The 25,245-nt window shown below is 51.6% G+C and overlaps 1 protein-coding gene across 2 annotated transcripts; it reads right to left on the reverse strand.

Annotated features, from left to right (window-relative positions):
* Positions 1-9: 9 nt before the first annotated feature.
* CLTB (clathrin light chain B) lies at positions 10-25,025 on the reverse strand. Of its 2 annotated transcripts, XM_066272270.1 has the most exons (6): positions 24,669-25,025; positions 17,583-17,629; positions 5,096-5,213; positions 4,780-4,891; positions 3,431-3,484; positions 10-449 (listed from the first exon to the last, which is right to left on the reverse strand). In XM_066272270.1, the coding sequence occupies exons 1-6, from the start codon at positions 24,853-24,855 to the stop codon at positions 278-280; spliced, it is 690 nt and encodes a 229-aa protein (XP_066128367.1). In that variant the 5' UTR covers positions 24,856-25,025; the 3' UTR covers positions 10-277. The 2 variants fall into 2 exon arrangements, with proteins under 2 accessions (XP_066128367.1, XP_066128369.1); XM_066272272.1 differs by lacking the exon at positions 3,431-3,484 and having other exon boundaries at positions 24,669-25,018.
* Between the last annotated feature and the right edge of the window lie 220 nt (positions 25,026-25,245).

The raw sequence follows: 25,245 nt of genomic DNA on the forward strand, positions 1-25,245 counted from the left end.
TAAAAAGAGTTAACAACACACCCTTTAAGACAAGAAAAATAATACATCAGGAAGGACAGTCACAATTTTGTAGACTGAGACGGTGTGAGGGTCTGGGCCATAGGGCCAAGAGGGGTGAAGGTGAGGGGGTATTTATTTCCCAGCCCAGAGTGATGGGGAGAAAGGGAGTAGGCTGTGTGTAGCAGCTGCTGGAGGCATTCCACCCAGCCTTGCCCAAAGCTGCCGCTCCTCTACTCTGACCCTGCCCATGCTCTGTCACAATGCTTGTGGCAGGCACCTAGCGGGACAGCGGTGTCTGCTTCAGGGACATGAGCACAGAGCGCAGGCGGGACACATCTTTGCACTGCTTGCTGCTCTTGGGGTTGAAGTCACACAGCTGGGCCACCTTCTCCCACTCCGTGCCTGGGGTTTCCTCCTTGGATTCCTTCACAAAGGCCTCCTCAGATGCCCTGCAGGTGGAGACAGGACAGAGGTCTCAGAGCTGTTTGCCTTCCCCTGAATCAGTGATGCTCTGCCCCCACTGAGCAAGGCTGCTTTGCCCAGCCTACTCTGGGGTTCTTTGTCCAGGTCTCCTCCCCAGCCTTGTGCCATCTGAGCTCAGGCCCCCAGGAACAGCCTTGGCATCAGAGGAAGCCTAGTTGGGACATGCCTAGGGGCCTCCGCACTTGTCACCTCTTCCGGGAATGCTTTCTCCAAGACCTGCTGCTCATGGCTTGTTGCTTCTTGTCATTCAGGACTGAGTGAGTACAGGCTTCACCTCCTCAGAAAGGTCTTCCCTTGCCACTCTAGCTAAAGTCCCCTCTTTTGCCTTCCCTACCCTTGCCTCAGCCTAAGCACTGTGGTCATTATCTCTCCAAGAGTTCCCGCCCTGGGGCTCCTGGCACCTAATGGCCCATAAAGGAACTAACATGGCACCTCGCCATTTTCAATGTTTCCAAAAACTTGGCAGAGACTGGACATTGACTAACCACATAACTGACTGAAGTACTTGGTTCAGCATTGCCTGTGTGCTGTGGACTCTGTGTTTCCCAGAAAAGGGCTGTGGTCAAACACTCCTAGGGAACTCAGTTAAAGAGGATCTTCAAATACAGACTTTCAAAGCCTCTCATGTGCATCAGTGGAGCAGTGATGGAGCTAGACTCCAGCACATCCTCAGCATGTTTGAGGGCACAGCTCTTTTTAGTCCAGAATGGCTTATTTATGGAGCCACAGTGTGGGGACTGCTCCATTCAATTCAGTCTTTGCTTTTGGTTGGAATCAAGTTAGGATGACAACTGGTGGCTTCTTCTGGCTGACAGGTATAGAAGCCACTAATGAAGGAACAATGAAGAAACAAAGTATAGTAAATACAGTTTAGTGGGCAAAACCTAAACATAGGCATTATTAAGAGAAAGATAAAGGATTCTTGGGTAAGGAGGGCTGGGTCCATGTCCTTGTTTGGCCATCAAGGGTCCCTTGGAAGCTCTGCATCTCAAGCACGACCAGGCTCTGGCAGATGGTGAAGAGCTCTCTGCTTGGTCCACACTGGCTGTTCCAAGGATGATCTGGCCATGATCAGGTGTCCTGGCCCCTCCATAGTGATTTTGCTTATGTGCTATGTGCCCATTATATAACCTGTAGAGTGAGGATCAGAGCCTCTATCTCAGTGATCTCAGTGGCCTGAGAATGTATGGAAATGGCAGGTGTGTGCAAGCTTGGGCAGATATAGACAGCTGTGCAGAGCTGAATGAAGCTTTCCTAGGAGTTGTTCCAGGTCAAGAGGCTCCCACTAACCTTGCAGCTCAAAGTGTGGTGGGTGGTCCTACAGCATCAGCCTCACCACAGAGCTTGTTGTTAATGCAGAATCATGGCCTCGCCTCAGTCCTACGCAATCAGAATCCTCATTTTAACAAGATACTCTGGTGTTTCCCAAGCACCTGAACGTCTGGGAAGCACTGGTCTGCACTGTCCCTCTTCAGAACTCCCATAAGGTCTCCTTGGGCCATTTTCTGAGGGCAGCAGGAGCACTGACCTTGCAACACTGATGCCCGTCTGCCATCCCCACCCTCCGGCTGAGACCTCCTATAGTTCCCTGCTGCCTTTAGGACCAAATCGGAGCTTCTTAGCCTGACACAGCAGGTATATTTGCAGCTGGCCCCACGCTGACCTTCTCCACCCATCCCCACATCCACAGCCTGCAGCAGCAGGTCCCCAGATCTCGCTGTCTCATCATCTGCTCCAGTGGCTTCCACCTGGGATGCCCTTCCTCTTTTCTCACCCTCCCCACCCAGTCGTTCCTCCTCCCACTTTATGGTCTAGCTGATGTTCCTGCATCTCTGAAACCTGCCCTGGCTCCCATAGCAGGAGGTGGCTTCCAGAGCTTTGTGTCTCCTTCCACACAGCTCTTATTACCACACATTCCCACCATGAGCAACTTGGGAGTACAGACCATATGTCTTATTCCTATCTGACCAGGGACTGGCACTGGGTAAATCCCCATAGGGATGGACAGCATGGAGAGTGAATGGAAGGTAGGAACAAAAGGCTGTACTTCCGGCTATCCTGAGCTCTGTGAGAGAAGGGCTAGCAGACAGCACTGGAGGTCTGCCAAGGGCGTGCCCTGCGCCCTACTGCGCCCTGCGCCCTACTGCGCCCTGCGCCCTACTGCGCCCTGCGCCCTACTGCGCCCTGCGCCCTGCGTGAGGAACAGCCCTTACTTGGCCGGCCTCACATACTGATCACTGCATTTCCCCCTTCAGCTTCACAACCCCAAACACACCCCTAGGTGTCGCTGTCAACCAATTGAGGTGACATCAGAGAGAAACTGCAATCTCTGGCCTACATTAGTCACAGGACCAACGGCCATACCACCCTGAACGCGCCCGATCTCGTCACAGGACCAACTAGACACCCAAACCAGGAACACATGTGAGGGCCCTGTGGTGGTCGGGGCAGGTGTCGTGGCCAAACTTAGGTAGAAGCTCAAAGGGGGAGCAGTGCACTTGGGGCAGCAGAAGGAGGCAGGTGTGGTCCTAGCGTTCCTCTGGTAACCCCTGTGCCAGCACTCAATGTTCGCTTTGTTAGACAGAAGACCTCTTCACCCCCATTCCCGCTCCCAAGAGGCATCTCTTGGGGAAGGAGTTGGGTTTACTTGCCATTCATCCCGCCCACCCAGGCATGGCCAGTGCATTCTTTGATTTTCTCTGCCTGGATTTAGCAAAGCTGTCTCCAGGCAGAAGAGACTCAATAAGCACTTGCTGCAGTGGTGGATATGCTGCACTGCCCTGGGGATTCACCTCCTGCTCCGGTCATTGCTCCTGCACCCCTTCCCATCCCCCAGCCACACTGATACCCCACAGGCAGGAGACTCAAAACACTGTGCCAACCACACACAGGGGCCTGGCCCTCTCCAGCTCCCCCAGACAGAGAGCTGCAGCGGAGACACACGTACACGTAGCCGATGATATCAGCATCTGGCTGCTGGTAGAATGCTTTGTCAGCGATCCTTGAGGGAAAGGGGTTGGGTAGAGGAAGACGAGATGGCAATACAGACAGGCAGGCAGAGGGTTAAGAGAAAGAGAGACAGTATTAGTACCTCCAGTTCAAGAGGTGTTAGGAAGCACAGTTCTGGAAGGCTTAGCAACTATCCACAGCCCAGAGAGCAGAGCAGACATCCTCCACCTGCCCACCCAAGTGCCTGTGCTAAAACTCAGCCCTAACTGTATTACTCCTCCTGTTCACAAACCTTCAGCAGCTCCCCCCACCCATGTCTGCCCAACACAGGTGACCTCCCTCCCACCACTCCGACTCCCTGCTGCCCAAGACACATGTCCTTTCTTATCATTCTGTCCCCTGGTCTAGATTTCCCTCCTCCAGTTCCCCTCCTCTTTTTTCTGATAAACTTCTAATAATCCTCCAAAGCCCAGTTCTCCAAACATGGAGGTACACACACACACACACACACACACACCACATCTCTTGCTTCCACAGCCTTCCTGCAGAGGCCCTGCTGCTGAGTTCAGATGGACACGTGTTTCCTCTAAGCTCAGAAGATACACGTTGGGTCCTTCTCATCTGTCTTCCCAGTGCCCAGCCCAAGTCTGGCATGCAGCAGCTCCTTGAACACAAGTGTGGCAGCTTCCTAGAGCTGGCCTTTCCCTTCCTGGCAGGCCTGGTACCTTGAAGGGCATAGCCTCGAAGGCTGGGCTGCTGAGGCCACCTTCACCCCTATCCCAGGGGGGTGTGTCCAACAGTGAAGGCATCATAAGGAAAGAAGAGCTGAGAGACAGTAAAAGTGGGTACCAACAGGTATGTGTCAGCCCCTGAGCCCACAGGCCCACTGCACCTGCCTTTGCAGTTAGTTGCAAAGGCCACTCATTGCCTTTAGTGCTGTTGCCACGCTGGGTGGAAGCACTGCAAGCAACAAAATCCTGTACTCAGACTGGGTTCCACTCCCAGCCAGGCCTGTGCTCTCTGTGATGCTACCGTGGCCCCAGAGGGCCCAGGCCTAGCTGCTGGGCCCCAGCACATTTGGGCTCACATCCCAAACTTGGGACCCCTCTGACTGCAGAATTCGCTTCTGTCCATAGTGGTGAGGGATGAGAGCATGTACCAGCTGCTCAGAGTTTGGGGCTCTGAACTCCGCAGGCAGTCAAGGAAGTGGTCCTGGGTGCTTCAGCTTCTTCCTCTGAAGATATTCCCCCAATACCATAGCTCCTCTCCTGTCCCACAGATCCCTCATGTCCCCATAGCTCTTCTCCTGTCCCCACAGACCCTTCATGTCCCCATAGCATCTCTCACCGGTTGTTGATCTTGTTCTTTTCAACTTGTTCACTCTGCCGCTGGTTCCACTCCTCCAAGTCCTTCTTGGCCTTCTCCCGCCACTCCTGTTCTGTCACCTTGGAGGCAGCATCTGTAGCACAGCAGTAGAATGAGTAGCATCTTTCCAGTAGGGACATGAGGGGTCCGGCTGCCCTGACTGCTTCTCCCCTCAGCCTCCAGTACCTACCCTCACACAATTCCCACATTAACGGGGGGTAGAAGGAGAGCATACACCCTAAAGTTCCCCACCCTCACCATGTCCCAAACAGCCAACCAACCTGAGCCCTGTGCTCACCCAGCTCTTGTAGCCGCTTCCTCTGCTCCTCTCTCCATTTGCGGATGCTCTCGGGTTCCTGCGTCAGCCTATCGGCCTGGGCAATGGCAGCGTAGCCATCAGCTGGACCGTTAGCCTCCTAGGATGCAAACACACATCCATGCAACCAGGCCATCCACCTGCCCCTGGTCTCTGCTGCCCACAGATCAAGACATCCCTACATCTCCGTCTCACACCCCTACATCTCCGTCTCACACCCCCTGCCCCCTTTGTACTTGCTGTGCTCTCTACCAGCAACCCTTCCCATGTGACCCTGGGCCAGTTACTCAGCTTTCTGTGCTTCACTTTCCTCATCATAAAATGGGCTAAATAAGAGTACTCACTGTTATCAAGCGTCGACCTGGAACACTGAAGTTGCCGGTTCGAAACCCTGGGCTTGCCTGGTCAAGGCACATATGGGAGTTGATGCTTCCTGCTCCTCCCCCCCCCCAACCTGTTCTTTCTCTCTCTCTCTCTCTCTCTCTCTCTCTTCTCTAAAATGAATAAATAAATAAAAATGATTTTTTTAAAAAAAGAGTACCCGCCCTGGCCGGTTGGCTCAGCGGTAGAGCGTCGGCCTAGCGTGCGGAGGACCCAGGTTCGATTTCCGGCCAGGGCACACAGGAGAAGCTCCCATTTGCTTCTCCACCCCTCTGCTGCACTTTCCTCTCTGTCTCTCTCTTCCCCTCCCGCAGCCAAGGCTCCATTGGAGCAAAGATGGCCCGGGCGCTGGGGTGGCTCCTTGGCCTCTGCCCCAGGCGCTAGAGTGGCTCTGGTCGCAACATGGCGACGCCCAGGATGGGCAGAGCATCGCCCCCTGGTGGGCAGAGCGTCGCCCCATGGTGGGTGTGCCGGGTGGATCCCGGTCGGGCGCATGCAGGAGTCTGTCTGACTGTCTCTCCCTGTTTCCAGCTTCAGAAAAAAAAAAAAAAAAAAGAGTACCCACTGTTCATGGACATAGATAAAAGTGAAATGGTTGCTCGGAGGAGGAAAGTAAAAAGGGACAAATTTATAGTGACGGAAAATGATTTGACTTTAGGTGGTGAGAACACACACAATCAACAGTTCAAATGCTGTGGAGATGTTCACCTGAAACCAATGTACTCTTGTTAATCAATGTCACCCCATTAAATATAATTTTTAAAAATTTTTAAATTAAAAAAAAAAGAAGAGTACCCACTGCTTAGGGTTGATATAAGAAATTAGTTGGCCCTAGCCAGGTAGCTCCATTGGTTAGAGCATTATTCCTTTACCCCAATGTTGCAGGTTCAATCTCCAGTCAGGGCACAAACAAGAATCAATCAACAAGCCTGACCAGTGGTGGCACAGTGGATAAAGCGCCAACCTGGAATGCTGAGGTCATCAGTTCGAAACCCAGGGCTTGCCTGGTCAAGGCACATATGAGAAGCAACTACTATGAGTTGATGTTTCCCGCTCCTCCCTCCACCTCTCTCTCTCTCCTCTCTAAAAAAATCAATAAATAAAAATTTTTTAAAAGCAGTTAATGAATGCATAAGTAAATGGAATAACCAAATCACCTTTTCTCACTTCTCTCTCTCCCTTCCTCTCTGTCTCTAAAATCAATAAATAGAATTTTTTTAGGTGAGAGGAGGGGAAATAGTGAGGCAGACTCCCACATGCACCCCAACCAGGATCTACCTGGAAACCCATCTGGGACCAATGCTCAAATACCAACCTATTTTGAGCACCTGAGGCTGATGCACTCCAATGAGCTATCCCCAGTGCCCTGGGCCACATTTGAACCAATCAAGCCACTGTCAGTGGGAGGGGAAGAGAGAGAGAAGAGAAGGAGGGGAGAGTTGGTTGCTTCTCCTATGTGCCTTGACCAGGTGTCAAATCCGGGATGTCCATACTCAGGGCTGACACTCTATCCACTGAACCACCAGCCAGGGCCAGAAAATTTTTTTAAAAGAATGAGATGAGTTTAAAAAATGTCAAGAACTTCTAACCCTTCTTGGTACAAAGTGAGTCCCTTGAGTCCCTATCATTGATGTCAATCTCTATTACAGTCTTATTTACCAAATAACACGTACACAGAGGGAAATGACCCCACTTTATGTTTTCATGTTTACTTGTCTATTATCTGTCTCTTTCATTAGAATGTCACTTTTGTGATGACAGGCACCTTGTCTGTCCTGTTCTCTGCTGTGTCCTCAGTGCCCAGCACAGTGCCTGGTACACAGTAGATACTCCATAAACATTTGCTGAGTGAACAAGCAGCCCTGTGCTAGGCAGGATGCCCATGGTTAGGATGTGGTGTAAAACTCGGACTCTTTAGCAGTACCTGACCTGTGGTGGCACAGTGAATGGAGCATCGGCCTGGAATGCTGAGCTCGCTGGTTCAAGGCCCCGGAACTGCTTGGTCAAGGCACATGTGAGAAGCAACTACTTTACTTCCCACCTCCCAAACTCTCTCTCTCTCCTCTCCCTGAAATTAATAAATAAAATCTTTTTTTATTTAATTTATTGATTTTAGAGAGAGGAGAACAAGAAAGCCAGGAGAAGGAGCAGTAAGCAATTGCTTCTCATATACACCCTGACTAGGCAAGCCTGGGGTTTCAAACCAGCGACCTCAGCATTCCAGCTCAGTGCTTTATCCATTGTACCACCACAGGTCAGGTAATAAATAAAATCTTTAAGAAAAAAAAAAAAGAACTTGGCCTCTGCATCCAGAGTGTCTGGGTTCAAACTTTACCTCTGCTGCTTACTAGATGCTTAATGTTGCTAGGCCCAGTTTTCTCATCTGAACTGGGAACAATAATAAAACTACCTCTAAGGGCTGTTGTAAAAATTTGGTGCAACAATATTTGCAACACATTTAGAAGTGAATGGTGGCGAACATTATTATTATTCATTCCCATTTCATAGGGGAGGACACTGAGGCCAGAAGAGATGGCAAGATGTCGTGGCAGAGCCAGGGCCAAAGTCCAGGTCTCTGACTGCTAGGCTAGGCTCAGCCCCTTCTCCATGCTGCTGTCCGAGGTGGGCACTCCAAGCACTGGGATTGAGAGCTCAGCCTAGTGGATGTGACTCCCGTCGGTCCAGCCTGGACTCTAACAATCCAGCCCTGCTCCCACCACTCTGGCACTCAGCAAGCCCTACGCTTGCTGACACATCCCACCCATTCCTGTGGCCACCTTTGCTTTCGCCCTGAAATTGTCTCCCCTCTACTCTCCAGCTAATGAAATCTCACTCGATCCCATGAGTTTCCAGCTCCAAAGTCACAAGCTCTGAGACAGTCCCCAGCCCCAAGCAGATTTTGCACTCCTTCCCCTCTGTGCTCTGCCACAACCTTCATTTTCTACTGTGTGTGTCGCCCACTGGGCCCTGAGCTCCCAACAGCCAGGGAAGGACCTTGTTTGTAGCCTCTAAACTCCTATTCCCTCCTTTCAGATGTCCCTGTGCTCCTCCTTCAACCACTCACCAAAACTGTCATGATTACCACTGCTGTTCAGTGTCTTCTCCCCATGCAACAGTATCTGGCATGCCCTCTGTCCAGTGTTCTCACCACTGTCCTGGGCACACATTCAGTGCTCAGTAAGCAGTGGCTGCATGGATGAAGGTCCCAGAGCCAGCATATGCCCAGTTCAGAGGAGGCGCTTTGTAAGCATTTGCCCAAGGGGTGCAGGCAGCCAGGGTGAAGGAGCTCACACAAGTCTGGCTGTCTGGGGAGAGAGTGGGGTGGTATAGGCCCAGGGTGGGTGGTATAGCCTGGCACCTAGGGCCAGGCCCACCCTTGGATGGGGCACTTTGGGCAGAGTCCTTAGTCCTTTTTCCTGCACAACACTGCACTTGAGTTTAGAGACCCTCCTGGCATCCGAGGGCCCTTTCCTGAGCCCGAATCTAGAGAACACAAGTGGTTCACTGCTGTTGGGTGAGTCCCACCTTGTCCACTTCACAGGACAATTTTGCCCTGCGTCCAAGCTGCCAGGATCCTTGCTCAGTGTAATACAAGTCCCATCTGCAGACAACTGCAGTTTCTTTTGTGAATGTGTTAGTCCATGTGCTATATAGTAAGGCCCCAACTTACAAAAATCCGACTTATGTACAACTCGTACTTACAAACAGAGCACCGTAAGTGCTATTGGTAATTAACTACAGTTGGACATCAGTGAAAATGACATCATAGAGCAGGGGTCCCCAAACTTTTTACACAGGGGGCCAGTTCACTGTCCTTCAGACCGTTGGAGGGCCAGACTATAAAAAAAAACTATGAACAGATCCCTATGCACACTGCACATATCTTATTTTAAAGTAAAAAAACAAAACGAGAACAAATACAATATTTAAAATAAAGAACAAGTAAATTTAAGTCAACAAACTGACCAGTATTTCAATGGGAACTATGCTCCTCTCACTGACCACTAATGAAAGAGGTGCCCCTTCCGGAAGTGCGGCGGGGGCCGGATAAATGGCCTCAGGGGGCCGCATGCGGCCCGCAGGCCGCAGTTTGGGGATCCCTGTCATAGAGTTATGCGACAACCATGGCAAAGAACTAACCCATGAAGACCTTATGGAACTAGAGCAGCAGATGATAACATTTAGGGAAGAAAACAGGGACCTAGAAACTCCAGAACCAAAAAATTTTTCTACAAAAAGTTAGCTGATGCTTTTTGTTTCATTGTAGCAAGAATGGCAAAGTTAGAGGAGCAAGATCCTGATACAGAGAGACTCACCAAAGTTTACTGTACAGTTACCAAATGCCTGAGGTGCTGCAGGGCCATCGATGATGAGAGAAAGAAAAGCCCTGTACTAACCTCCCTTGATGCAGGCAAAGAGAACTGACTCCAGTTTGGCCTGTGGTGGTGCAGTGGAGAAAGCATCAACCTGGAACGCTGAGGTTGCTGGTTCGAAACTCTGGGTTTGCTTGGTCAAGGCACATGTGACAAGCAATCATCGAACAAGTGAAGCAGCAGTGAGTTGATATTTCTCGCTCCCTCAACCCTCTCTTTACTCTCTCTGTAAAATCAATAAATAAGATCTTAAAAAAAAAAAAAAAAACTGACTCCAGCACCAGAATGAGATCCTGACTAACACCAGTCCCAACCTCTCCAACAAGTCCATCATCTTCTGCATCATCCAAGATTGTTAAGGGTTGTATGCGAAAATATTTAAGTATTTATATGCTCAGAGAGCTAAAAAGAAATACTATGTTAAGACAAACATCTGTCTAAGTTGCACTTAATAGAGTAACAAATTCAACTTAAGAAAAATGTACAGCCTGACCAGGCGGTGGCGCAGTGGATAGAACGTCAAACTGGGATGTGGAGGACCCAGGTTCGAGACCCCGAGGTCGCCAGTTTGAGCACGGGCTCATCTGGTTTGAGCAAAGCTCACCAGCTTGGACCCAAGGTTGCTGGCTCGAGTTTACTCAGTCTGCTGAAGGCCCGCAGTCAAGGCACATATGAGAAAGCAATCAATGAACAACTAAGGTGTCACAACAAAAAACTGATGATTGATGCTTCTCATCTCTCTCCGTTCCTGTCTGTCTGTCCCTATCTATTCCTCACTCTGACTCTCTCTGTCTCTGTAAAACAAAAAACAAACAAAATGTACAGCCTCACCAGGTGGTGGTGCAGTGAATAGTGTCAGACTGGGATGCAGAGGACCCAGGTTTGAAATCCCGAGGTCACCAGCTTGAGCGTGGGCTCATCTGGTTTGAGCACAGCTCACCAGCTTGAGCCCAAGGTCGCTGGCTTGAGCAAGGGGTCACTCAGTCTGCTATAGCCCCCCAGTCAAGGCACATGTGAAAAGCAATCAATGAGAAACTGAAGTGCCACAACGAAGACTTAATACTTCTCATCTCTCTCCCTTCCGGTCTGTCCCTATCTGTCCCTCTCTCTGTCTCTGTCACACACACACACACACACACAAGAAAAATAACCCTACAGAACCTATCTCATTCATAACTCTGGGGCTGCCTATATTTTATCTTCTTCATGGTACCGATCCCAATCTGAAATGACAGGTTTAGTGTTCCCTATCTGCCTCCTCCCTCCAAGAAAGTGAGCTCCTTGTGGACAGACTGTCCGTCTGTGTATAGTATCCAGACCAGGAAGGACCTGCCTGTTGGAGGAGCTCAAGAACATTCATTGAATGAATTAACATCCAGGCCTGCAATAGGGATGAACAAGACAGCCCATCAGCTGGCAGCTTGGTAAGGGGAGGACCATGGCTGGGATACATGCTGTGATACAGGTCAGGTGGGGGAGGGAACAAGGAAGGGCATGACCATTCTGGCCTGAGGGCAGACTAGGACAGGAAGAAATGGAGGAAGGGCATTTTAGGCCAAGGGCAGCATAAGGGCCATGGGGGGCAGGTGCCTTTGGGAAACTCTAAGTACAGAGATGCCACAAGGTGTGGAGAAAATGTGGTGGCAAAGGTGGGTTAGAAGGGTCCTCTGAGCAGGAGTCTCTCCCTACTTGTCCTTTAGGGCCCATCATCTTTAAAAAAAAGCCACCCTAAAATGAAGACTCCCCATTATAGAGCTTTAAAACTGGCAGAGAACTTGCCAGTTTCTCTTTTATCTTTACCACTATACATGGTGGGTTTTATTACCTTTGCTTTGCAGGTAGGGAAGGGCTAGCACAAAGTCCCAAGGTCACCCAGCCAGAAAGTGGCAAAACCAGAATTCAAACTGGGTGTGAGCATTGTCAATAGAGACCAAAGTCACTTTTGTTTCATATGATTTGTGCACCTACTTTTTTGGGGGAGGTAGGTAGTGGAGGACTGGGAAACATCAACTCGGAGTAGTTGCTTCTCTTATGTGCCTTGACTGGGCAAACCTGGGGTTTTGAACTGGCAACCTCAGCACTTTATCCACGACTACACCACCACAGATCAGGCTTTTTTTTTTTTTTAATTAGTTGATTTGAAGTCCTGGCAGGTTGATTCAGTGGTAGAGTATCATACCAGTGTGTGGATGTACCGGGTTTGATTTTTTATTCCCAGTCAGGGCACACAGGAAAAGCAACCATCTGCTTCTCCATCCCTCCCTCTCTCCCTTCTCTCTCTCTTTCTCTCTCTCTCTCACTCCCTCAGTCATGGCTGGATTGATTCGAATGTATTGGCCCCAGGCACTGGGGTAGGCTCCATGGCCTTGCCTTAGGCATTAATATAGTTTGGATGCCAAGCAATAGAGCAACTCTGGATAGGAGCTTGCCAGGTGGATCCCAGCTGGGGCACATGTGGGAGTCTGTCTCTCTGCCTCCCACATCTCACTTAATTTTTAAAAAAAAAATTATTGATTTGAGAGGGAGAGGAAGGGAGAAAGAAAAACATTGATTTGATGATCCATTTATTTATTTATGTATTCATTGGTTGATTCTTTAAAGTTATCTTTTTTTTTATTGATTGATTTTAGAGAGAGAAGAGTATGAGAGAGAAATGGAAACATCAGTCTGTTTCTGCATATGCCCTGATCAGAAACCAAACCAGCAACCATACTGGGATGATACTCTAACAAACAGAGCTATCTGGCTAGGGCCGTTGGTTGATTCTCTTATGTGCCCTGACCAGGGATTGAACCCGCAACCTTGGTATGTCAAGACAGCTCTCGTCCCTGGCCGGTTGGCTCAGTGGTAGAGCGTTGGCCTGGCATGCAGGAATCCCGGGTTCCATTCCCGGCCAGGGCACACAGGAGAAGCGCCCATTTGCTTCTCCACCCTCCCCTTCCTCTCTGTCTCTCTCTTCCCCTCCCGCAGCCAAGGTTCCATTGGAGCAGAGTTGGCCCGGGCACTGAGGATGGCTCTATGGCCTCTGCCTCAGGCGCTAGAATGGCTCTGGTCGCGACAGAGCGATGCCCCGGATGGGCAGAGCATCACCCCCTGGTGGGCGTGCCAGGTGGATCCCGGTCGGGCGCATGTGGGAGTCTGTCTGACTGCCTCCCCATTTCCTACTTCGGAAAAATAAAAAAAGAGACAGCTCTCTAACCAACTTAGCTATCCGGCCAGGGCTGCAGAGTACTTTTCTCCACAGACCTGTGGGGGCAGCAGGGCAGGGCCTCTAATCCCCATTTTACTAAGGAGAGATCTGGTTCAGAGCAATGACTAGTCCAGTCAGCTGACTGGGAAAAGCCAGAAATGAAGCTCAGGCTGCTTGACTCCACCCAGACTCCTTCCCGCAGCCCGCCCAGTCTTGGTCGGGGAGCAACCTTAAGGAGCATTTGGATCCATGGGTACTTCCCTCGGCTCCTGGGGCAGCTGCACATCTAGGGTCACTGCTCAGAGTGTTCCAAGCACATTGTGCCCTGAGGTGACTGTGCCCGAGGCCTCAGGCCCTGGCCAAGCTGGGCCTGCCTCCTCCACCACCTCCCACAGGCAGTGCAGCCCACTAACATGCTCTACCTGGCAGCTGGGCCTGCTCCACACCTCGCACTGAGGGGACCCCCGCCCCGCACCTCTGGCCTCCTCAGGCTTCCCAGCATTCCTCTCTCTGCAGTGGTCCCAGGCTGAGCAAGCCCTGGACCGAGTGGCTTACCTTCTGTGCTTTGGGACATGCTGTCCCCTTAGCCAAGACAACCCACACCCCCTAGGCAGCCTCGACACCACTTTCAGCACCCCTTCCCTGTAGCACTCCCTGACTTTGCAGCACCTGCTGCCTGAGCCTGGTTCAAGTCCCAGCTTTTCCCAGCTGCAACACCGAAGCGGGCTTTAACCCCTCATGCATCCTCCTCCTCATCTGTGAAATGGGGACAATGAGAGAAGCTACACCATAGGGGTGCTGGGAGGATGAGATAAGTGAAATCAGGGAAGGCTCTCGGATGGTGCCTGACACACGGTGAGAACCAGACTCAACCCTTCACACTACCCAGTCTCCGAGCCCTGGCTGTCCTACACGAGCAGCACTGCTTCCCAGGGCTGTGCACTGTCACGGCCAGCTCTTTGAGGATAAACACACACTGGATTTGTCTCTGCATCCACTGTGCCAGAACCGTGCAGGGCACTCAGGGGCCATGAGGTGACTGATGATGGAGCACATGGCTGCTGGCAGTGATGTAGAGGCGCAGGAACAGCTTGGGACACAGCCTCAGAGGGACTGGGCTTTAAGTCCCTCCCTGCCACTCACTGGATGTGGGACCTTTGAGAGTCCCTTTCCTGGGTTTCTCGTGCTTCATCACCGGTCAAATGGGAAGGCCTATATCCCATTCAGGATGCCAAGTGGGGGCCATGTGTACCAAATGCCGTGCAACCATGCAACCTGTAGACTCTACAGTGTAGAGGATGTGCACATGAGAGGGTGGGCAGACCGTGTGGCTCACTGTTGCTACACGGCACCCTGTACGTGCTGAGCCACGCTGCGCCACAACCAGGAAGGGCACAGTGCTGTTGCCAGCAGAGTCCTGAGAAGCTGTGTGCTAGCTCCTCTTCTTTGGGTGCTATAAATTTGTTTTCCTGGCCCTGCCTCTGCCTGTGAGGGGGTAGGGGCACAGCAAGGTTCCTCTTTAATCATGGGAATGTCCCAGTGAGGAAAGGGTGGCAGCTGCCAGGAGGGCCAGCACTCCAGAGGACCCACCAGTGGCTGAGGAATGTCTGAGCCCCTCCCAAGCTGAAGAGGAAAGGGCTCAGGAATTGCCAGGACCAAAAAGTAGGAGGTTCCAACAGTTTGGCTCCATGGCACTCTCTCTGGTGGGACCCTATGCTGGACCCCACGTGAGCTTCTCTGTGGGCCATACTGGCCAAGCCATACTGTGACTCCAGCGACAGCCAGGAAGATCTTTGGGATTGACCAGCTAAAGCAAAACTAAGCTGAGCTGTTGATTCCTCTAAGTAGCTCAAAGTGGGCTGATGGGAGGGGTGGGGAAGAAAGAATTTGTACATGAGGGAGGGAGTGCTGCAGGGGCCTTCCACCCTGCCCCCGGCAGTGCCAGATGAAACCAGAGTAGGTGTGGGCAGGCTTATCCTTAGGCCTTGGGGCTCAGGTTTGTAGCTGGACACCCCCCAATGGCCCACAGGCTGCCACAAAAACAACAGCAGCAAAACTGGCAAGAAAGGTCTGTCTCGACCCATGAAAGTGTTGGGCATGCAAAGCTTTTCCTCTAGCACAAGCCAGACCCTGCTCTATGTTCAATTCTAAAGAAAGTCTGCAGGGAGCCTTCCTCCTGTGCCCACCTGCACAGCCCAGACACAAGGCTGTGGTCAGGGGCAGGAGGTCTGGATGGGCCTGGCTCCTGAGGAATGACCCTCATCTGTGTCCCTCCTTGCCTGTAAGGCTTCTAGGATGGCATGGTTGTAAAACAATTTACAAAGAAACATACCTGGAGTTATTACCCGGACTAGTGAGAATGAGAATTCCCACTGAGATTGGGCAGGAGGCCCAGGGTTCCTCAGATCCACCAAACACAAAGCAAGGCCAGAGGGCACAGAGAGAGAAGGCTCAGATGCTAACCTATACAAGGGAAAAGTTATCCTCCTCAGAGTGGGGCCCAGTGCATCTCTACTCCAGATCTACTTCAGGACACAGACCTTTGACTCAAGTGAAGTCTATTGAGTGTGCCCAGAGCAGGGGAAGTCAGGGTCTCAATGACCTACCAAACTGAACAGGGGGCAATGCTGATTATTCGTGGTTCTCAGGCCCAAAGAGGCATGGAGACTAAAGCCCTAGAGACTGACTTCTCTAGCTTGCAGATAGTGGAGTGATTTTCCAGAAATAGGACTTGGCCAGTTTCCCTGTGTAAGGTACCAGCCCATCCCTCTTACATAAGAAAGTATTGTTTATTCTCCCCGAGGATTTGGGAGGCCAGCTCCTCGACAAGGCAACAGGGCTGGCTACAGGGGACAGGGAAGGGCTCGGCATATCCAAGGGCTGCAGCCAAGGGGGGCAAGGGTCTTTAACCCAATCCAGTGGGAACTAAGGCTCATCCCCTGACGGCTTCACCCCACCCAGGCATCTGGGGTGAATGAGGGGGAGGTAACGAGTGGAGGGGGGTGGTTAGAACTGTTGCATTTGTGGGGTCCTGGGGATGCCATCTGTGGGCCAAGTTCTCTAAGTCCAAATACTTTTTAAAAATTATAGTTGAGCCTGACCAGGCAGTGGTGCAGTGGATAGAGCATCGGACTGGGATGCAGAAGACCCAGGTTCGAGACTCCGAGGTCGCCAGCTTGAGTGCAGGCTCATCTGGTTTGAGCAAAAGCCCACCAGCTTGAACCCAAGGTCGCTGGCTCCAGCAAGGGGTTACTCAGTGCTGAAGGTCCGCGGTCAAGGCACGTATGAGAAAGTAATCAATGAACAACTAAGGTGTTGCAACGCGCAATGAAAAACTAATGATTGATGCTTCTCATCTCTCTCCATTCCTGTCTGTCTGTCCCTGTCTATCCCTCTCTCTGACTCACTCTCTGTCTCTGTAAAAAATAAATAAATAGGCCCTGGCTGGTTGGCTCAGTGGTAGAGCCTCGGCCTGGCGTGCAGGGGTCCCGGGTTCAATTCCCGGCCAGGGCACACAGGAGAGGCTCCCATCTGCTTCTCCACCCCTCCCCCTCTCCTTCCTCTCTCTCTCTTCCCCTCCCGCAGCAAGGCTCCATTGGAGCAAGGATAGCCCGGGCGCTGGGGATGGCTCCTTGGCCTCTGCCCCAGGCGCTAGAGTGGCTCTGGTCGCAACAGAGCGACGCCCCGGAGGGGCAGAACATCTCCCCCTGGTGGGCAGAGCGTCGCCCTCTGGTGGGCGTGCCGGGTGGATCCCGGTCGGGCGCATGCGGGAATCTGTCTGACTGTCTCTCCCCGTTTCCAGCTTCAGAAAAATTTTTAAAAATATAAAATAAAAATTAATCAATTAATTAATTAATTAAATTTTTTAAAAAAGAAAAAATATATAGTTGACATACAATATGTGTTTCAGGTGTACCTCATACTTATTCATCAGTCTAAGTACTTTTAAACCAATTTATGTATCTACGAGGGGAAGGGTGTTAGGCAGACACAGAAAGATGGCCACTCAGTTCAGCCTGGGAGGGCCAACATGTGCAGGGCCCTGTGTTTCCTACAGTCCATGCAACTCTAGGCCACTTTGTCCCTCCCTCAGAAGTAGGACAGCACACTGACACACTGAAGTCTGCACCCCATCAATCTCTGTCATGTGTGGCCTTTTTTTTTTTTTAATTTTTAGAGAGAGAAAAAGAGGGGAATAAAGCAAGGGTTTTTTCTTCCACTTATTTATGCATTCATGGTTGGCTCTTGTATGTGCCCTGACCAGGGATCAAGCCCACAGCCTTGGTGGGTCTGGACAACACTGTAACCAGCTGAGCTACTGGGCCAGGGCTTCCAGTGGCCTTTATATCTCATCCTCTTTCTCCTACCTGACAAAAGAAAGTCAAATCCTTTATGTTCTCATCCCAAAACATCAGGCTGGAGTGAACAGAAGACTGGAAGCCGTAATCCTATTGATGATGGGGCCAGAAGTTCCTGAGATCCAGGCTGTCTGTCCCTACCATTGCTAAGGCAGAATCTTGCTTACCTGAAACACATCTCCATTGATTGTGGTCCCCATGTCCTCAGAATCAGCTAGAAAGAGAACAAAATGACAGCATTACTCATTGCTCAGCGTATAGCAAGTATGCGATGTCCTACACTAGTACCCCAAGCCAAAACTCTGTGTATGCCTATGTGTGCATTGACTACCCCCAACACAGACATAATGGATGCTTGGGCTCAATCCACTGACTGTTCACCACACCTTCTCATAGCCTTTATCACATGTGATTTTCACCATAGCCTTGTGATGAAGTTGTTATCAAGCCATTTTATAAATTCTCAAACTGAGACTCAGAGAGGTTTTGTGATTGCCCAATGTCATCCAGTCAGCAATAGCTCCTCTCCTACCCAAAACTTATTTACCCTCCGCTGCAGCAGGAAACAGCCCGATTGTCTATAGAGCCTGTGCCTGGTGAGAAGGCAGAGAAGTGCTGCAGGCTCAGGGCGGGTCTGCAAGGGCTGAGGCAGAGGGACTTGCAGGCAGGACACAGCCTGTACCAGCTGTGCCTTGAGCAGCTGCTCCACCTGGGAGAGCAGGAACTGCAGCACCCACCAGGCAGCACCCACCCCCATTTTTCCTCCTTCTCTTCTGCCCAGAAGAATTTCATTTTGCCCTTTCCCTGACATCTGATTAGTCACACATTCCTATGGCTTCTGCTGCAATAATGACCCTCGCAGTTGCCCTCTGCTCTTTACCCGTCACCTGGCCCAGCCTCAGCTCTCACCTTGCTAGTAGCAAACACCTGGAGGGGCCCACCCATGTCCTTTCTTCTCACCATGGTCTTTCCCAGAGCCCTGCATGGTACCTATGATGTAGTAAGAGTCAGAAACTACTTGTTGAATAAACAAATGAATAATTGCATTAAAGAAAAAAAGAATGAATGACTGGCTTTTGTTCACTCACAGGCCTACCTGACTCCAGCTTTACCTCTCCCAACCCTCTTTCAAACCAACACCAGGGCTCAAGGTTGCCCTCGGTTCTCTGCCCCCTGCTCTCCTCCAGCCCCAGCTCTTGTCTATGTAGTATGTCCATAAAGCATACACTTCCCTGTGTTACTACTCTGATTTAAAATATAGTAAAAGCAAACCAAAAAGAAATCCACTTCCCATGGACCACAGTGGCCTACAGGGCCTGTTTCTGCCTCTGGGACTCAGCAGGCACTGTTCCTTCTGCCTGAAAGACCTCCCTTCCCACCTCCATGTGGGCTGTTCCCTCACTCCCTTCAGCCCCTGGCTGCCCTATTACTGGCCTTCCCTGACCACCTTTAACATTCACCCCTTGGGCACCCTGCCTCCCTGGCAGTATTTTCTCTATAGCACCTACTATAGCCTGATACGTTTATTTGTGTATGTGCTTATGATCTGTTTTCCCCACTTAAATGGATCCTTCATAAGGGCAGGGACTTTGTTTTGTCCACTGCCAGGGCCTAGTATATAGTGACTGGCACATGTCAGGGACTCAATAAATATCTATCAAATGAGTACATCAAACCTTGGACCATAGCACATGACGATCTTTACAATTTGGTCTGTCCATTTTTCCTGCCTCACTGCACAACGTCCCTCTTGTAAACCCTATTCTGGTTTCTTCCCTCCTCAAATACACCATTCTGTACCCCATGCCTTTCTTCCTACTTTCCTCTCTAAAGAATGTTCTTAGATCCAGTCATTCTCCAAGACCCAGTTCATGAGTCACCTCCTCTGGGAAGCCCTACACTACTGCTCCTGCTTCCCTAGGCACTGATGGAAGGTCTCACCTTTGGGGTATCCCAGAATACTATGCAGCATCCCACACCCTCTGTGACCTTACCTGTGACCTCCCAGGGGTCATGCACTCCTTTATCAGGCTCTGTATCCTACTCAGATCCAAAAGGCTAAGGCTCTTGCACAGAATGGGTGAACAGTAAGTGTTGGCTAAATAAGCCTGACCTGTGTTGGTGCAGTGGATAATGCATTGACTTGGAATGCTGAGGTCGCCAGTTCAAAATCCCTGGCTTGCCTGGTCAAGCCACATGTGGGAGTTGATGCTTCCTGCTCCTCCCCCTTCTCTCTCTTTCTCTCTCTATCTCTCTCTTCTTCCCTCCCTCCCTCCCTCTATAAAATGAATAATTTTTAAAAAGTGTTGCCTAAATGGAAATTGAATTCCTCTTTGGGGACCCAGTGTTATCTGCAAGGTCTGTCTGGGGCCTCTCAGAAACTACAGTAAAGCCTGACCTGTGGTGGCGCAGTGGATAAAGCAGTGATGTGGATGCTGAGGTCACAAATTCAAAACCCTGGGTTTTCCTGGTCAAGGCACATACGACAAGCAACTACTATGAGCTGATGCTTCCTGCTTCTCCCCCCTTCTCTCTCTCTCTCTCTCTCTTTCTCTCTCATTCCCTCCTCTCTCTAAAATCAGTAAAGAAAATCTTTTTTTAAAAGATTATAGGCCTGGGCCCTGGCCGGTTGGCTCAGCGGTAGAGCGTCGGCCTGGCGTGCGGGGGACCTGGGTTCGATTCCCGGCCAGGGCACATAGGAGAAGCGCCCATTTGCTTCTCCACCCCCACCCCCTCCTTCCTCTCTGTCTCTCTCTTCCCCTCCCGCAGCCAAGGCTCCACTGGAGCAAAGATGGCCCGGGCGCTGGGGATGGCTCCTTGGCCTCTGCCCCAGGCGCTAGAGTGGCTCTGGTCGAGGCAGAGCATCACCCCCTGGTGGGCAGAGCGTGGCCCCTGGTGGGCGTGCCGGGTGGATCCCGGTCGGGCGCATGCGGGAGTCTGACTGTCTCTCCCCGTTTCCAGCTTAAGGGAAAAAAATAAATAAATAAATAAATAAATAAATAAATAAATAAATAAATAAAAGATTATAGGCCTGACCAGGCGGTGGCACAGTGAATAGAGCCTCAGACTAAGATGCAGAGGACCCAGGTTCGAGACCCTGGGGTCGCCAGCTTGAGTGCAGGCTCATCTGGTTCGAGTAAAGGCTCACCAGCTTGAACCCAAGGTCTCTGGCTCGAGCAAGGGGTTACTCGGTCTGCTGAAGGCCCCCGGTTGAGGCACATATGAGAAAGCCATCAATGAACAACTAAGGTGTTGCAACAAAAAACTGATGATTGATGTTTCTCATCTCTGTCCATTCCTGTCTGTCTGTCCTTATCTATCCCTCTCACTGACTCTCTCTCTGTCTCTGTAAAAAAATAAAAATAAAAAATAAGAGATTAAAAAAAAACAACTGCAGTGCCTCCTAGCAAAGTGCCACAGGAGGCCACATGAGATGACCACAGATAGACAAGTATTCCTTTACCAGTCAGACAGAGCTGTGAGCAGCAGCAATGCAACTTTCAGCCTGGGGACTGAAGGGAGGTACACTTAGTCCATGGAAATAATCCCCAGCTGATAGAAATTATAATCAACTCTGTTTCCAGAGTCAAACAGTGATGAATTTTTTTTTTTTTTTTTGTATTTTTTCTGAAGCTGGAAACGGGGAGAGACAGTCAGACAGATTCCCGCATGCGCCCGACCGGGATCCACCCGGCACGCCCACCAGGGGCGAGGCTCTGTCCACCAGGGGGCAATGCTCTGCCCCTCCGGGGCATCGCTTTGCCTCGACCAGAGCCACTCTAGCGCCTGGGGCAGAGGCCAAGGAGCCATCCCCAGCGCCCAGGGCCATCTTTGCTCCAATGGAGCCTTGGCTGCGGGAGGGGAAGAGAGAGACAGAGAGGAAGGAGGGGGGGGCTGGAGAAGCAAATGGGCGCTTCTCCTATGTGCCCTGGCCGGGAATCGAACCCGGGTTCCCCGCACGCCAGGCCGACGCTCTACCGCTGAGCCAACCGGCCAGGGCCCAGTGATGAATTCTGACCAACTATTGTCAGCTGTCATCCCTACTCACTCAGATAGGGCTTCTCCTGCCTGAGTGGCAGCATCTTTCCCAGAGCATGTCCTCCTCCAGGGCCTGGCATTTCCAGGATCCATTCAGGACAATGCTAGTCTGTGCACTTGGCCTCTCTGGAGCAGAAGTTGCACCACGCTACTCCACCCTGACCAGTCCTCTCATCCACAGCCCTTGGCCCAACCTGGCCTTCAGAAAGTCTCTAGGCCCCAGTCTCTCAGTCCCATGAGCGTTTTTCTGGAGATGAAGTTTCAGCCTCTTTGAAAACCCACACACACCCACACACAGAATTACTAGTATCTGTTCCCACAGTGCTTTCTGACTTGTCTATTGCACATTTATAATCACATGTCCATAGTCAGAGGCCAGCATAACAGAAGCACAGCAGACACAAGTCCCAGGCATAACTTGTGGGTATTGTTTCTCTCAGATCCCTGACCCCTTTTGGAACGAGAGCAGACAGGGTCCAGAACATTTCTGGGAGCTTACTGAAGCCAAGCAGAGGAAACAGGCTCGCCAGGAGCTGACTAGGCAAGTCAGGGGCAAGGCTGGACTGGGTGCTCAGCAATCTGGGTGTGAAAAAGTAACCCTTTTGGGCCCCACCCAAGGTCATGAATGGAAACAAAGTATCCATTGCTCAGGCTGGTCACATATCCAGCCCCAAGGGCACTGGAGACCCAATGTTAGGGCACTCAGCACAGGGGTGTCATCCAATGACACTCAGAGGTGCTGACTGGGGTGATAGACATAAGGGTGAGGAGAGGAGTGACTCTTTTACCCAACCAGCCACAGAAGTTTTCTGAAGCAGCAGCTCAGCAGAGTCCCTCACCCATCTCAGGGAATTCCCAGGAAATGCCTGTCCACGTTCAGGCCCCTCCTTGAGACGGTCACTTTCCCAAGTCTGGCTTGGCCTAAGGAAGGCCTAAATCGGAACCCCCTGAGGGAGAAGCAGGTAAAACTCAGGCCAAGGGAAGCCAGAGGCCTCTGGGTGTTGAGCACATTACAGCCTCCGCCAAGACAGTATGGTTCTAGGAGCTGACAGCCTGGTTAGGAGGTTGCCTCTCTGACAGAGTGGGGCACGGATTGGCCACCTGCCTGAGGTGGCAGGAAGAGAAGCAGAGACACAGTCCTCTCAGAGTCTCCTGAACTCACACCCACCAAAGCTACAAATGCTCAGCCGCCCTCCTGAGTGGGGCTTGGGGATCCAGCAGGTATTGTGGGATAGGGGCTCAGTCGGTAGCCAGGCAGGGATGGAATTGATCTGCCCTCCTAGGCCTAGATGGTACTGAGCAAGTAGTGCCCCCTGACTAGCGCTGAATGCCAGAAGCCAAGATGGATGGGGAACATGTGCCTTGGCCTGCTGGGAGCTGGGCGGACACTGCCGCCAGTCAGCACAGCATCTCTGAGCGTCATCTTTTAGATGACGCCCCTGGTGGCAGAGTAGTGGATAGAGCATCAGACTGGGATGCAGAGAACCCAGGTTTCAAACCTCGAGGTCACCGGCTTGAGGGCAGACTCACCAGCTTGAGCACAGGGCTGCTGGCTTGAAGCCCAAGGTCTCTGGCTTGAGCATGAGGTCACTTGCTCTGCTGTAGTCCCCCATCAAGGCACAAATGAGAAAGCAATCAACAAATAACTAAGATGCTGCACCAAAGAATTGATGCTTCTCATCTCTCTCCCTTCCTGTCTGTCTGTCCCTAACCATCCTCCTCCCCTCTCTCTCTGTCTCTAAAAATCAATAAAAATTAAGCCCTGACTGGCTTGGTTGACTGGAGCACAGAGATTGCGGGTTCCATTTCCCGGTCAGGAAACATACAGGAGTAGCTCGATGTTCCTGACTCTCTCTCTCCTTGCCTCTCTCAAAAAATAAAAATACATTTAAAAAATTAAAAAGGAAAGAGCATGGAGCCCAGACTGGGGAGGCCTGAGATTGGATTAAGTCCCAGATCTGTCACTCACAGTTGTGTGACTTTGGGCAAGATATTCAAGCTCTCTGGGCCTGCAGTTTCTTATATGTTACAAAAGGTTGTTACATTTCTCACAGGAAGAGGCTACAGGGATGCTTCAAGCCCCTCAAGCCACAGGAACTGTCTCAGGCATGTCTGTATCCCCTGTGGGCCTGGCACAAAGTAGGTGCTCAGTAAATGTTGAATGAATACAAACATAACTATAAGGAGCCTTACTTGTAAACATTTCTGAAAACTATGGAAGCTACCACTTATTTCAATAGGCCCATAAGCCAAAATGACATCATTAACAGAAAGCAAGGGCTGTTTTGGATGCACTCATGAAGGTGATGCCTAGTTTTTTACTAAACATTTTAAGAAATTATCCTTTCAAGCCAGAACCACAGCAGGAACATTGATACATATGCTGTTACAAGGACTGGGCCCCCAAACCCTGAATCTGAAGCTAACCACAACAGCCTTGGGCCACCTTTGAAAATGCCAGAGAACAAGACTACACCTAACAGAAGCTCTGAGGCCCTGGTGTCTAACTCAGAGGCAAGCATGTGGAAGACAGTGTGATCAGGTAGAGAGGTCTTAGAGTCTGACAGAAACAGGTTTAAGTCCTTGCTCTGCCACCTGCTAGGTGTTTTAGTACTGTACTTTTTGAGCCTCGATTTTGCCATCTCTGAAATGTGTACAAAATAATTAAATGTAAATGCGTAGCTCAGTGCCTGCAGGATGGCAGGTGGTCCCAAGGGAAAGTCTATGAGTTCTTGGAGCACCCAGTGTCCCCTGCTTTCCCAACTGTAGGAGGGAGCTAAGGCTGAGGGGCAGAGAGGTCTGCTATACTACTCACACCTTCAACTGGGAGCCCAAGACAGCAAGGGGTACCCTAAGTAGGGGTACCCTGAGTTCAGGTCACAATCCCAGGGCTGGGCTGGGTTGTATTCCCGAGCCAGGAGTGTTGGAGCTGGCCTGGGAATGAAATGTCATGACGAATTCTTGTCCCAGTAGTACCAAATCCACACCCTCAGGCGGGGTCTCAGGTGAGGATCTCCAAGAAGATTCCTCCCCACTTCCCCAGATCACACACACAAACACACACACCCAAGCGCGCGCTCACTCCACTGCAGGCCTGCGCCGGAGGTGGGCAACTCTTTGCACCTCACCGCAGCGCCTGGAGGCCCAGTCTGCACTGGCCACGTCCCTGGGTGCAAGCCCCAGGCCCCCAGTTCCCTGGCCACGCGCTGACTCACCCTCGCTCGCGGGTCCCGGCTGCGCGAGGGCCGCCTGGCCGCCGGCAGGTGCCCCGAAGCCCTCATCATTTTCGATGCCCGCGATCTCGCTCTCCTGCTGGGCCAGGAAGGCAGCAGCCGGGTCCTCCTCGGCCGCGTCGGGGACCCCGCTCTCCGACGATGAGAAGAAGCCAAAGTCATCAGCCATTTTCCCCGCGTCTCCGCTGGAGCGTCCGCGCGGCGCTCGACTCTGCCTGGCGCGTGCCCGGCGCTGCGCCCGGCGGCCGCTCACGGTCACCGAGCGCCCAGCAGCGGACCTCGGCGGGACGGGCTCGGCGCGGCGGCCCGCACTTCCTCTCTGCCACCAGGCCCTGCTCGTCTGTCACTGCGGTGCGGGCGGGAGGAGCCGGGACGAGACTGAGGTGATGTCACCGGCCAAGGGAGGAGGCCCGCGGAACGGCCGGAGGTCGCCTCCCTGCGGCCACAGGAGGGCGGCATCAGGACGGCGGCGCAGTCCGAGGCCTGCAGGCCGGCAGCCCGCTGCTTGCCACCAGCGCTCATCATATCTAGGACTGCACAGCTCCGGCCGGGTCTAGAG

This window comes from Saccopteryx bilineata, chromosome 4, assembly GCF_036850765.1.
Source record: "Saccopteryx bilineata isolate mSacBil1 chromosome 4, mSacBil1_pri_phased_curated, whole genome shotgun sequence".
Lineage (NCBI taxonomy): Eukaryota > Metazoa > Chordata > Mammalia > Chiroptera > Emballonuridae > Saccopteryx > Saccopteryx bilineata.